Genomic DNA, 14,597 nt, shown 5'->3' with positions numbered 1-14,597 from the left:
TAGGGACAGCATATGTTAGAATACTTTGCTAATTTCAGTTGCACCTCTGGAAGTGTCCAACAGAGCCAATACAGTTAATGTTTCTTTTTAATCTAAATATGTATGTTTTTAATGTAACATACTGGTACATTCTAACATCCAGTAGCTTGGGGCAGAACTTTTAATCTGCTCTATCCAGGCAGTCTCTATTCTCAGAGTAAAACTGTGCTTTCATACTGAACAGAAACACTTTGAACAGCCTCTATTATAGCAAACCTGTATATTTTCCTATATATTAGGAAAAATTTCTTCACCAAAGTATTGAAACAGGCTGCCCAAGGGAATGGTTGAATCACCATCCCTCAAGGTATTTAAAGATGTGTAGATGTGGTGCTTAGGGACATGATCTAGTGGTGGACTTTGCAATGTTAGGTTAACAGTGGGACTCAATGGTCTTAAGGGTCTTCTCCAACCTAAATGATTCTATGATTCTAAACACTATCTGGTTGTGCCCACAGAGCTGTTTTCTTTTCCCAGCACAGCTACATGTCAGCTGTCTGATCTAGGTTAGAAATAAGGAGCTAAAAAAGCCTGCTGATAATAGTGCTGAGAGGAGAGAGTTGCACTGATAGCACACTAGCAAGCTCCATCATAAATCACAGCATCATAGAACCATGCTCAGACAAGACCACTGGTACACGTTACTCTGTCTTGTTCTGAAGGTGGAACTGGGATCCTGTCATGGCCAAAACAGTCCTTGAGAAGCCCTGAATAAAGGAAGCAGCACATATCTTAACACCTGCTAAATCACAAAATTTAGTGCTGGGTGTCCTGTGACAGAGATAAGCACACATTTACGGTAATTCTGACCCATAACTGCCTGTGAGGAGTTAGTGTTCATTCAGAGAACATTCAGAGTAAAGTGTCCTTTACTCAGTGTGACTTAAAAATACTTTTGACTGTTTTCTACAGAAATTAAGCTTGTGCAATAAAGCTGTGTATACACACACATACGTAGCTCTACATAGCTCTCAAACACGCTGACCAGCTTCATCCAAATTTGGGAAGTGGCAGTCATCCCCAAGATAACTACATGCGCAGAGGTCTCACAAAGAGACAAACCCTGCCAGTGCCTTCAGCAGCAGAAAGATTTCAGTCCCATTAGACAGTGGAAGACCTTCATTGCCGTGGCATGTCATGGAGGTCACATACAAGGAGAGAGCTGCCAAATTTCACACCCTTTCAAACATCATCTGCTATTAGGACAAAACAAAACTCTAAAAGAAATCAGATGCCACTTATCCTAATGCCCATAGTACTGTTTGTTTTCCCTAGATAAGATGCTCTGAATGCTATGGACCATGAGCTTCTCTAACACATAGAAATATATACATACATACATATATAGATATCCACAGACCCAAGCCAAACAAATAAGCATCCAGTCTTCCGCCTCTGCTAAGCCACCTGTTTTCTAGCAAGTGCTTTGCACCACCATCTCACAAGCTACACTGACCTTTAAGCTCTCAAATGCTGAAAATCTTTGCAAGCTTTGATAACACATTTTTACTTTTAAGCAGATGCTAAAAAAGCCATCTTTCAATTTGCATAATTCCATTGTTCTTTTTTTTTAAAAAGAAAAAAAAAGAACCAAACCAAACCCTGTTTTAAAATACATACCACTGCACCTCACAGTTCCTTAGCAAGAAGTTTCTCCCTTTCAAAAGCCTCTAAATCCATAATCATACTTCCCATGTAATGTGGAACTCCTGCGCTCTGCTGGACACAACTTCACAGACTTCAAAGGATACCATCAACTAACACAGCAGGAACCCAGCCCTGTCTTTTCAATGAAAGCTGCAAAATTAAGACCTTCAGCCAAAATGTGAATTTGAAGGCTCAGGCCCAGATACAGTTTTCAATTAAAATGACAACTGAGAGCCACAGTCACACAGGTGTCAAATGAAAAATCAATTGATTTTACTGCTTGTTTCACGATTCTCCCTTCAACACAGAAAAATAGCTACAGCTCATGCAGGATTTCATGGGATACTCCTGCACACAGCAGCATATTTGCAAGTTCCATGACTAATTCTTCAAAACAGTTTTAGTAAATACAACTACCTTCTTTGAGTAAAATTGATTTGCTTTGCAATTCATAGTAGATGGAAAACAATGACTTAAACAAGAGCTTACTTAAAGCAAACTGATATTCAGATATTGTCAACGCATGGGACCCTGCTGAATAGACACTGGAAACATACAAATGCAAAGTTAGAGGCCTGCATCACTGATTTATGGAAATAGGAGATTTGATTGAACTAAGGAAGAAAGAGATACACAGTATTATCACCTTGATGATGCTCACAAGAAAATGGGAATTGAAGTAACTGTCCTACACTGGTGTCCCTGATGTGTTCCTATCAAGGGTCTTTAATGTGGTCACACAAGAGCACACATCCATCTAATCAAATGGACAAGCACAACTTCACTTCTGTTACACTTATTCCTAACTTCTGCTCTCTCTTTCATTCCTTTTGACCATACTTTCTTAGAACTCAGTATCCGTACTCCATAGTGTTCCCATACAACTTTAGCTACCATTCCAAGAAAACAGGCCAACATATATAAGATGTAATTATGGATGGAAGAGAATCTAGTGAAGTCTTTATAAGCCTTACTTCAAATAAAGCCTCACAAAGATCTAGCAGAAGCCATGCACGCCGAATGTTCCGGCTTACATGGTGCTCTGAGGAAACTACTGAATTTTTTTTTTTTTTTAATAAAAAAACCACACAGGAATCTGCTCAGTGACTCAGGCTCTTTCACTAACTACAAAATACAAGCCACTTTTATATCTCCAAATCAGAAAAATAACTGAAAGTCGGAATGACTCAATCCCTCTAACGGCACTCTGAACAATCAGTTGCTGCTCATGTTCTTTGCACATCATACTTTTGTAATCACTACCTTCCCTTCTGGCAATTTTGTACAAGTTTTATTTTCTGAAGTGGGGTATTGCCAGGGAGTTACTTTGTAAATATTATTTCTGGAAATGATAGATCACTTGTGAATATGGTGATTAAAAAATTCTTAATTAACACCTCGTTACCTTCCCAGGTGTATATTGGCATGTCCACCTATAACCAGAGCAAAAAAATTCAGCTGCTAAACCACTCAGCTTAGCACTGCTCTTTCAGTGAATGTCCCACTAAATAAATACATTTAAGTAGCAGTAGCTATGAGTTTCCTAAACAAGCCACAGTTTAAAATGAAAACAGATACCACATAAAACCAGCTATGGTGTATCAAAGGCTTATTTATTTTACCTGAATACATAGTTGATGTACTGTTGGTCCAGGTCACTGAGAGAGGAGGGAAAGAAAAAAAGGTGTTATTTTAGTAATGCAGTTCATTTAGTATAAGAGATCAATATATTAAGTAGTATTATAACACCGTAATATTACATAATATCAGTATTATATAATACATGACACAATAGTATAATTAGGTAATACTAACATTATATTATAATTAGGTAATACTAGCATTATATTATGATTATATGCATTATAACTATAATCTATTAATATTACAATATTATCAATGTATTAATCAGCATATTAATTTACCCATCATTTGCACATTATTTCTGTTGTTATTATGTCAGTGGGAGTCTCATTTAAAGTGAAGAAAAAGTGAGACTGAGTAAAATTTAGACCCTCTAAACAGAGACCAAAAATGGTTTTGAAATAAATGAGCTTATCCATATTCTATACACACATGTATTATGTACATACACATAATATGCAGTGGCAACACAACTGCAGATTATACACCATGTAAACATGTAATGCTACCTGCTTTCAAAACAGCTGTTGTCTGGCTGAATTTCTAACACACACACACACACACACACACACACACAGGGGATTAGCACAAGTTTTCAAGGTTTTTAAGGTACTCGGCCATTCCAGTCCTGTAGCAAGCCACCAGCTGCTAAACACTTTTGAGACTGTGTTGCAAAGGGAGATACTGACAGATTCAAACCATGTAGCTTTCAAGGTTAATGCAAACCAACATTTCCTCATAATGCCTCCACCAGTAACTAGGGGTTATTTTTGCAGGACTGAGTCACCATCCTTTGATAACACACTGTTTAAAACTAATTCAGTGTTCAAGTTCACAGTATAACTATCAATAACCACATGCTGTTGTTATCAACAGTAAATAAGGCTCCTCTTGCAAGAAAAGTCATTAATGATTAACCAAGAGTGGCCCAGCTCACCCTGATAATGCAGAGATCCCTACAGTTTACCTGACTGCTACACAGATGTCTCTAACCCTTTTTGACAGCAATCTCTTTCTTTTTAAAAGAATATGAAAACACATTACCTTAAAGAGCTAGGTTTCCATAACTTGTGGAGTACTTTGTAAACCCCTGTAATTGAAATGACATATGTAATCGCCATAACACACAATCATTCTGACAAACGACAGCTTGTTTGGCTGTGGCACTGGCAGACGCGGAACCACTCCAAATTACAGTTCGATAACACGGCACAAAGGATGCCTAAACCATGACTACAACAAACCTATTGCTTCCAAGGGTTATCTGCCATGCTATGTGTGTCATGCTAGCCCTTCTGAAGAAGGGACAACACCTAGCTCACAGCAACTACAAAGGACTGTGTGTGTAAGTGTGTGTACATGTGTGTGTAAATACACACAGAAAAGTGTCGCAGAATGGGTTCTGCAGCCCACCCCACTTTTTGGGTAACTTCTACGATGTGTTCATCTGTGTAGACTCCTACAGCTGTTGGCTTTAAGCTGTCTTTCCTGGTTAGAGTTCTCTCAGCTCTAGGGTCTCCAGGTTCCTTACATTCTTGACCCTAGCCACCTCTTGGTTAGCTCCCATTTCTATTCTGGGAAAAGCTTTAAGCACTCAAGGAAGGAACAGCACAGCTTCAGGCTCTATTTTTTCAGACCCTTTTTTCAAGGCTTTGGTTTGGTTTTTTGTTTTCTTTTGGGGTTTTTTTTTTTTTGAGAAAAACAGAAAATGAAAACACCTCTCCTATGAAGACAGGCTGAAAGAGCTGGGGCTGTTCAGCCTGGAGAAGAGAAGGCTCTGGGGAGATCTTATAGCGGCCTTCCAATACCTGAAGGGGGCCTATAAGAAAGCTGGGGAGGGACTTTTCGTTAGGGCAGTTAATGACAGAACTAGGGGGAATGGCTTTAAACTGAAAGAGGGTAGGTTTAGATTAGATATTAGGAAGAAGTTCTTTAGTGTGAGGGTGGTGAGACACTGGAACAGGTTGCCCAAAGAGGTTGTAGATGCCCCCTCCCTGGAAGTGTTTAAGACCAGGGTGGATGAGGCTTTGAGTAACCTGGTCTAGTGGAAGGTGTCCCTGCTCATGGCAGGGGGGGTGGAACTAGAAGATCTTTAAGGTCCCTTCCAACCCAAACCATTCTATGATTCTATGATTCTATGAAAAGCAAATCCAGTAGAACACTATGTAATACATGGCCTAAATTCTGCCTCCGCTAGACTGAAGGGTAGAACACATGTCCTTTCCCTAACACTCTGTCTTGATTAACTGTGCGGTAAGTTACTTCATCTGTTTGCCCTTTCTAGTAATACCTTTATTCTGTGTCTGTTGACAGGAAATCTAATTGCACAAAAAACCCAGCAGCTGTATCAAAAACGTTCTCTCAAAAACAAGAGAAATGGAAAGAAGCTATACTTTGAGCACAAACATTATGTTGGCACTTCCTCCATGTTGCAAGTACACAGAAGAGGCCTCTTGAAGATTCTCCAAGTAGTTTTCCACCTCCTGGCACTGCTTTACAAATAAGACCTCTTGGCTTTGAGAACACATACCACCCATTACAGCAAACAAGTATTTGCAGTGAAAAATCCTTAGCTTTTTGTTTTATCTAGATGAGCAAATGTTTACCATATAACTTTTCCTCAAGGAAAAGATAATTATACTTCTTATTTGTATGTTAACAACATGTTAGAATGGGATCTCTCAACGTCCCTAGACACAAACACATATAAACACATTACCGCTGCCCTGAAAATTTTACAATATGATTAGAAAAAAAGAAGGAATCATCCCTAATTTGCAGACAAGACTTAACATATGAATGAGTCACTCATTAAGTCTATAGACAGCTAAGAACCTTATTATCCAGCTTAATGCTATAAAAGATACAAATATTCCAGTTAAAAACTACTACTCTTGTTGCCTTCAGATTTTCTGTGTCTGACTGTTTCTAGCTTTTCAGGGAAGAATTATGATTTATCCAAATCAATGTTTAGTCTGAAAGAGACAAAATAAAACCTGACAGGTTATGCAACTCATTGTTAAAATTAAAAAAAAAATAAAAATGCATATGATTGCATAAAAAGCCCTGACATTTCAACATCTCTCCTCTGGGAGCATATTCCATGATATTTTAGAATATTTTTGACAATTTTTAAATAAAATCAGTGTGTGCAGTAAAGTTCCAACTACAAGTTATTGGTTGTCTTTTTTAATGTTTCTTCTCCTCTCAAAAAGAAGTGCCTCTTAATAGGTAACCATCAAAAACTTACAGAAAAGCTTAGTGCTGATTAAAACTGTATGTGCATTTTCTCATCCACTGTCAACTGACTATAATATCTAATTTTTTCTACTGCTGTTTTCAACATAAGAGCTATAAAAGGAATGCACTTTCTTACATTTACTAAACTTCATTCTTTTCAAGTGTTTCTTACATCAAGAACCTTAAATATCAGTAACTTCACAATAAAGCTGATTTCTCCAACACATTTACTCTTCCTAATTCTTCTTCCAAAAGAAAATGACTTACCAACACAGATCAAATGAATTAGAGCCCATAAATAACCGTTTGGATCAAACTGCAATAAAGAACATCTACATAAATAAATGCACGTTCATGTAAACACACATATTTGTTATTTCCCTGCAGTTAGCTCCACAAAGCAAGTACAGCGAGTGGGAGCCAGGCTACAAAGAGAAGACGACCAAAGAAGACCGGGAAGACTAAACCTTTTCCTGTCCCGCTTAGAGACCTGGCATACACTGGGTACCCAGGCTCTCAGCTAGTCTTGGCAAGAATAGCTCTGTTTCTTCAGATATGTACACCACTTTAAATAATCCGAGCATATGGACTCCAGTCTGTTTAGTCTCGTATTGGCGGTCAGAGAGGTGTGAGAGTTTTTGCCTTGTCTCCTTTCCCCTCTCAGTCCCCGCAGCAGCTAAGTAGTCTCTCTCCCCAAGGCTCCAACTTATCAAACAGTAACCAAAACAATGCTTTAAACAGACATCTGTCTCTGAGCAAGGCAGGCTCTCCGCACAATCAATGTGGAAAAATAAACATTTTTGAGAATAATTTATTTTAAAATATTTTAGATGTCTGCTTTCAGGGGAGATAAATTGTACACCAGAAGTTCCTGCTCTGCACCATGGACTGTGAAGGGAGCTAGCACTGCTGCAACACTTCTGATGGCTGCATTTCATTAGATGCACCGAGACAAGTTCTCAGATTCATCCCACCTAACTTAAGATACTAACTAAAGTATCTAAAACAAGGAAGCAGCCTTCCTAAGTCTCCAAAAGAGAATAGCACCTCCAAGGAATAGATCTTTGCTGGACTCAACACTCTTTGGAGGTACCACCTTTCTTTCTCCAGTAACTACTGAAAGCATGTCGAGTGACTGCAAAGCTAATTTAGGAACCTCTTGAAAGTACATGCAATTAATTCAAACCTAAGTGATATGCTCTAAGCTCTATAAGAAGTTAAACTGTGGTTTGCCCAGCCACCACCTTCATCAAAGAGCTGTATATCCACACTGCTCAGAGGTTGTACCATGATGTAAACACATTAAAACCAGCAAGACTACTACACAGTAAGAGGCAACATTTACAGTTCCTTCGCAGGAATCCCACCCTAGGTTACAAGTAAAAGCTGCACCCCTGACACACTAGGCAAGATGTCAAACAAGGTCTAGCTAGAGCTGCTTTAAAAAGTAGAGCTCACCTGCGTGTCACATAAAGGAAGGCACACTGCTGCTGCCAAGAGGAACAGCACACTGTGGAGAAGAGAAAAAAAAAAAAACCAAGAGTATAGGCAATTCCACTCAATTTTACACTGGCATTTCATTTGTTTCGTTTTTATTCCATATTTAGAAAGTAATCTCTGTCAATAAAATTTTTACATCATGCATCTTTCATAACTCATACACAGCAAAGTTGTATGAGAAGAGAAACAGCACAAAACATCTCAGCAGTGATGAAAACAAGTTTTTTGGTAGGGAATATTATTCTTCACTTGCCATCTGGCTTCCCTAGACTGCTTCAGAAAATCAAAATCAACCAATTTCTGGCTGTAAATGGCTACCAAAAAGTTCTTTAAGGTGAATTGCCTATTACAACAGTGCCAGCAGAGGTGACTTCATTAAAAGTTATGGTGTAACTCCAGAACACAGAGCAAAGTGGGAGTGAGTGGTATTACACCAGAAATGGCTTAAGGACACCACATGTTCTCCTCTAGTCCACTGACTTGGACTAAATAAATTCTTAACCTGTGGCTGAATCAGTACAGGCTACACTGAATACACTGGTGTGGAGTTTCTGTGGACTGCCACTATTAATCATAACAAACATTTGCTTTTGCAGTTTATTTTCCTGCTCTCTAGGGGCATAGGAAAAGACAGAACAAAGACGATAAAAAACCTGGTAGCTTTGACAGTGATCCAGTGGTGAAAATGAGGCCACAGTAAGTCAGATAATGGAAGCAACAGGAAGAAATTAGGAAGATGATGCCTCTAAGTACACTAAATAATAACCCAATGTTATCCACTCTAAGTGCAGCTAAAAGATCACAGAATGTGGAGCACAGCAATTAGGTGTTCTTCAAAGGGATGGGGGGGAAGAATCAAACTTTTAATACATGACTGGCTGACTTCTGTTTGCCCCTTTCTATCTCTTCTTTGAAGCCTACACAACTAGGACCAACAAGGGTTGGTAGGTTGTGCAGCTTAATATGAATAATTCTAGCAGAACTGGATATCATTCACCTTTTCTTTCCTAAGAAAGGCATTTTTAGCTATTTTTTATCACATTAATTATCTTTCTCTTACTGCTTAAGATTACCCACTGGAACTTCAAACCTGATTTCTATCTCCTTTCCAAAAGCATACTTACAAACACAGCTTTGTTATTCAGGAAGACTGGCCTTTTGGCTTTTTTAATTTTTAGAAGGAGAAAAAAAAAGTATCTATTTAAGTAACTGCTATTTAAAAAAAAAAATAAAAGAAAAAAGAAAAAAGAGAAAATACATTTTAAAATGCTTAATTACTCCTATGTTGCAATTTAGGGTCACCGCCCACAGGAATGTGCCTTACATTCTTCATTGTTGTGGTGTGCCATTATCTGAAGCAAATACAGAAGCTGGAGCCAAAACAAGTCTGAATTTGAATCTGAGCAGTTTTTAAAGCTTACCTACAGACTTTAAGATGAGAGGTTTGCTGTAAAAAAGAAAGTATGATTAAAAAAATTAAAATTTCCAATTAAAAATTGTGAAATAGTGCTTTCTCCTTCCAAAAACAGGAAAGTGATGACAGTTGATCTTAGTGCACCAAATACATTAAAAATCCTGCGAGTAACATTCAACAGTCCATTATGTTTGAGCACTGGTTAGCAAATGTAATTTGAAAAAAAACCCAAACCAGGACTACAGATTAGCCTACTTCAACTTGATTTGTATTTTCAGATTACTTACCAGCAGGTACACCTAAAACCAGACATGAACTTTATACCTGGTCCTCAAGCTTAACTTGAACTATACCAAAACTATGTATTGTATGTACTCAAAGTATTGAGTACATACAATACTTGAGTATTGAGTACTTGAGTATTAATTAGGTAATACCCCAGCCAAATCAGTCTTGGTCTAAACTCCTGAGAGATTCCCAAACCTTTGGTCCAAAATTATTCTCCAGAAGCTTCCTAGCAAGACCTTTGTTTGCATTATCCTTGTCCATAGTGCTTTTGTTTTCCACGAGAGAAGACATAAACATGTGAGCTAGAAAGAAAATATGAAACACTTTTGACAGGGACACTAATCAGAGGACAATGCCACAGGGACATGCCATGGTACACAATCCTATGTCCCTTAGGCATAACCTTAGTGACCTCTTCAGTTTGTTAGGAGTAGCAAACACGGGCCATTTAATTGCCTTCTATATACACAACAGAGGTAAAGAATGGAAGATCCCTTCCACAGGAAGCCAGGGGTCACTGCACAAACAACTCTGTGCTTAACGATTTCCCAGTGCCGCCTCACACAACAGCTCTTGCGACAATTAGAAAAACATTTCATAGCCTAAAATGAAGGATCCCAAATGCAGTTTGTGAGAAACAAACCCAGTTCGTACTAAAGGGAGCCCTGACTTTAATAAGTCTTGGGACAGATTCTCAAGCATTCAATACAAATCCAAAAATGCACTGTTCTTCCTGCATTTCATGTGGAGATGTAATCTATCTATAATCATACAATACATTAAATACTAGGTATATTACACTGATCAGATCTAAGGACCCAATCCTCCTCCTTCTCAGCTCAAACAATGAGATTCTTATGTGGGGCATGAGAGAGAGGTGATATTAATTTTCAAGAGGAAAAAAAAACCACAGACCAAGCCAGTCTTAAAAATGCAGACCAAACTGTTGATACACATTTGCAGTGTTTCATCAACTAAAGAGGAAAAGAAAACATCAACACAGACAACAGCAAAGCTCTCTCTGGATCTCATTAATGACTAGCTATCACAGCAAGACTAGAAAAGCACATGGCACTAATGCCCGTATTGTTAAAGGCAATTATATCACAGGAGGTACCACAAATATATCAATTAATACATCAATTACCTCTTTCTGCACAAACTTCTGGAAGCCACAGGTTATAACTTCTGCTGCATTGTGCACAGTGAGGAACACCGGGATTGGCTGCCATTGGGAAAGAACAAAAATGCTCAAATTAACTCAGAACAATCAGACACATACTAAGGGGCATTCCTCTTAAGAGACAGCTGTCCCACATGTTTGTGGTTTTGGGTTTGGTTTTGTTTTGTTTCTTAAACTGTAAACCCATGTCACATCTCCTAAAAGGGACTCCAGCTGTCCCACATGTTTGTGGTTTTGGGTTTTGTTTTGTTTCTTAAGCTGTAAACCCATGTCACATCTACTGAAAGGGACTTAGATCCATTCCAATCACTATGACACGGCACAGGTATCTTTAAATGCAGACCCTACTTGCTTCTCCAGCTTCCGATGGCTCAGCCAGTTTGTTTGTATACAGCTACCTCAGTGAGATTTGCCCCAGGTTTCTGCCTCTAATTTTGCCTCGCTGTTCAAATATCTGCAGCCTCCACAGTAAACAGATCTCATTAGTCTTCCCATCTCTGTCTACTTGTACTAAGAATACAGTGTGACTCCTAGCAACACAATTACGGGCAAGATTATTTTAGGTGATTGCTTTCAGTTACAGCTAGGAAGAGCTGCCCGAAATTACGGTAGAAATTTAATAGTTCATACACAAATGATGTTGAAATTATACCCACTGAGGTACCTGGACACCATCCCAACATGAAATCATTAAGAAACCAACCCCAATGATAACAGTAATGAATCAAACACCTACTGCCCCAGGCAAACCCAACCAGAATTAGTGGTTCATAGTACTTCCTCCATGGTCTCTCAGACAGTTGAAACAGAAGCAATTCCCCAATCCAATTAAGATAATCTAAAGACTAAGGTAGTTTTAGGAAGCAGTACTTCCCCACTTGTGCAAGGTATTTAAATCACGAGTAGAGAATGAGTTAATTTTTCCAGTGATGTCCATGCCTTTTAAGTATCAGGTGATATAAACAGCAAATATCTCTTAAATTTGACTTTGTATTCAAAAATCTGTATTTTGTGTATTTTTCTTTTTATTCCCATAAAGCTAGATAAGCATCGCTAATTAAACATTTTAAGTCATAATGACAACTTGGGTGGATCCGTAAACGCAACAGTTACACCACGATAACTTTTAACACCTCTAAATTAGCAAGGAATTAAAATCACACAAACACAACTGGCATGAAGTTGTCAGCCTCAGCTTCACCGATTCTGAAATCTAACTCTCAACCCTATTGCTGGACAACTGAAAAGATAAAACCAGAGGTATCCAACATAAGCATCCTGAGCCTGACACAGCAATAGGAAATACAGAAAATAACCATACACAAGGAAAGCTGACAGCAGAATTTACATTCTTCCTTTTGTGAAGCCAATTTATTGTTTTTTTTCTTCCCGCCCACCCTTGGCTCTTCCAAATATGTTTTGGAGCCAACAACGGCTCCAGTTTGCCTAGCCCAGTTAACCTTCTCCATATGTCTATTGTCTTTGATGTGAGTATTTCTTCAATTTGTGAGTGGGCTTAATGCTTACGAAAATAAAGGTTTACTGGTCGGGCAGGCAGGGTGAATAGACTCTGTACAAACCTCCCCTCACAGCTCTGCATACTTTTGTTAATGCATCACAGTCCAGAGCTAAGCAGCCTTCCTCCAGTTCCAGCCCTGAACTCCTGGGCAGGGGAGACTGCCAGCACCTCTAGGGAGAGGCACAAAGAGATTAAGATTGTACCCCTGCCAGTATACAGGAGTGTTTGAAAGTGGGTCTCCCTGGCTTTGATCAAGAAAGGGCAGGTAACTTCTGCTTAAGGAATAAACCCACTTAATTCAAATGCACTGCTGAGGTGAGCCAACTCAGGCATCAGTTTGAGAGTCCATTTTCCTTCTCACTGTGTCATAAAATTGTCATACACAAAGTTACTGTAAGTAAAGCTTCTATGTAGGATTTAATTTAGCCTCAGTACAGGGCATTACATAGTAACCATGACCTAAGACTACTTGTCCTTTTGTCTTTCCTCCTAAAATCGCCACAGAATTAGTCTCTAAATCCCCTTTCATGTACAACAGAGCCATTCAGAAATGGGAGATGCTCCTTAAGAAAGGTTTAGGATATAAATCAAAACCATTTGCAGCTCCTCTGCCACTCCAGTGCATCTCACTCTTGAATGACCAGAGCAGGGACAGGAGGGAAACCAGGTAACTTACAGGATGACTAGGAAGTAAGAAGAAATAGCAGAGAGGATGTGATTCACACCTCCTCCACCTCCCAGATGAGCAGTCAGAAAAGATGCTGCTGACAAGGCTTTATTGCTGCTTCGAGACGAGGCTCTCCTTAGGGATCTTTGCTCAGTTTACATCAGGGAAGCCCAATGGAACTTGCTTTGACAAGGAACCAAGAGGAAGTAAATGCAACCACCCCAGGCAAAGGTAATCTGGAGGTATGGGGCTTCTGAGCACATGCCTGTGCCTTCCAAAGGTCACTTTGGTCTGAGATGAGGCCCCCTGCCTTGTTTATGAGGACAGAAGCCTCCTGTCCTCCTCTGCCCTACCTCCCCACTGGGATGTTCAAGGGATCACAACAAGCAGAACCTTGTCAAAAATTCTCTTTTGATCCTTCTTGGGGTTTAGGAGCTGGCAGGAGTGAGCTGGCTCTGGACTTAGATTAAGATGCATTGACAGAATGCAGAAAGGAACTAGTGCAGAATCTGGCCTTGCACACTGCATAACAGCAGTAAAACATTCCTGATTTTAACAACTCATGTCACCAATTTTTTTTTTTTTTTTTCAAGAAATTCTATATCATTAAAGTAAAAAACATTCAACTTCAACAAAAGCAGATTTTATATTCTCTAAACATCTGGTAGGTTACTGTGATTCAAAAGGATCATAATACTGATTAATCTAACCCTTCCCATAATCTCTTTCCAACTTTCAATTCATTTTTTCTAACTCTGTAAAGCATCAAAAGCCTCTCACTGAAATGATCTTCATCCTTTTCCTGCAAGGATTTCCCACAGATCCTGCAGCCCCATTCTCCCTTTTGTAAAGTTACAGATAGTAACTTCTTCAGTTTCTTCCCTACTTGCACAGTTCAGACCACTGAGGATCTGTTCTGCAAAATGCTGAGCACTCTGAAGAGATGCTGAGTGCTTTGGACTGTCATGGAAGTGCTTTTTGATACTGCTCTACACTTCACAGGATTGGACTGCTGCTGCTCTAGCACCATTAACAATGTATGCATTATTTAAAGCCCTCCTCCCTTCTTCCCCCTCAAGCCAGAAACAGCATTAAACACCTTGTATGAAGGGAATATTCTTTGCTTATAAAGTAGAGGCAATAAAGAACTGACTTGTGCATTTCTTACCAATCTAGACAGTGCCCTAGAGCCAGCATAAATAATACCAACAAACAGTACTGAAGCAGGAAGCCATGACAGGATTTCAGACCTGTAAAAACAATTAAAATCCCATTACTTCACCACATTCTGTTTACTTACAGTCAGCAACAGTTGCTTGCAAGGAATAGAGTAATACTTATATTATGTATGTATATTTCAAAGGTGTGTATATTAAATTCATTGTCTGATTGTTCAGTATTCCTCCCATGTAGTAAAAAAGTCTGAGGCAGCAATTAATCACTTAATTTAATCACA

The 14,597-nt window shown here is 39.0% G+C and overlaps 1 protein-coding gene across 1 annotated transcript in view; it reads right to left on the bottom strand.

Annotated features, from left to right (window-relative positions):
- SLC35D4 (solute carrier family 35 member D4) overlaps positions 1–14,597 on the bottom strand; it is a gene marked incomplete at both ends in the record, with an annotated part of 28,910 nt that overhangs the window by 7,415 nt on the left and 6,898 nt on the right. The window contains 7 exons of the mRNA XM_010173096.2: positions 3,309–3,344; positions 4,375–4,420; positions 6,838–6,886; positions 8,029–8,080; positions 9,492–9,517; positions 10,920–10,997; positions 14,310–14,391. Of these exons, the coding sequence (XP_010171398.2) occupies positions 3,309–3,344; positions 4,375–4,420; positions 6,838–6,886; positions 8,029–8,080; positions 9,492–9,517; positions 10,920–10,997; positions 14,310–14,391 (369 nt within the window). The remainder of the gene's footprint in view (positions 1–3,308; positions 3,345–4,374; positions 4,421–6,837; positions 6,887–8,028; positions 8,081–9,491; positions 9,518–10,919; positions 10,998–14,309; positions 14,392–14,597) is intronic.

The sequence above is a fragment of the Antrostomus carolinensis genome, unplaced genomic scaffold (genome assembly GCF_000700745.2).
Source record: "Antrostomus carolinensis isolate BGI_N321 unplaced genomic scaffold, ASM70074v2 scaffold15068, whole genome shotgun sequence".
NCBI classification, from domain to species: Eukaryota; Metazoa; Chordata; class Aves; order Caprimulgiformes; family Caprimulgidae; genus Antrostomus; species Antrostomus carolinensis.
This window is presented reverse-complemented; position numbering and strand designations above follow the sequence as displayed.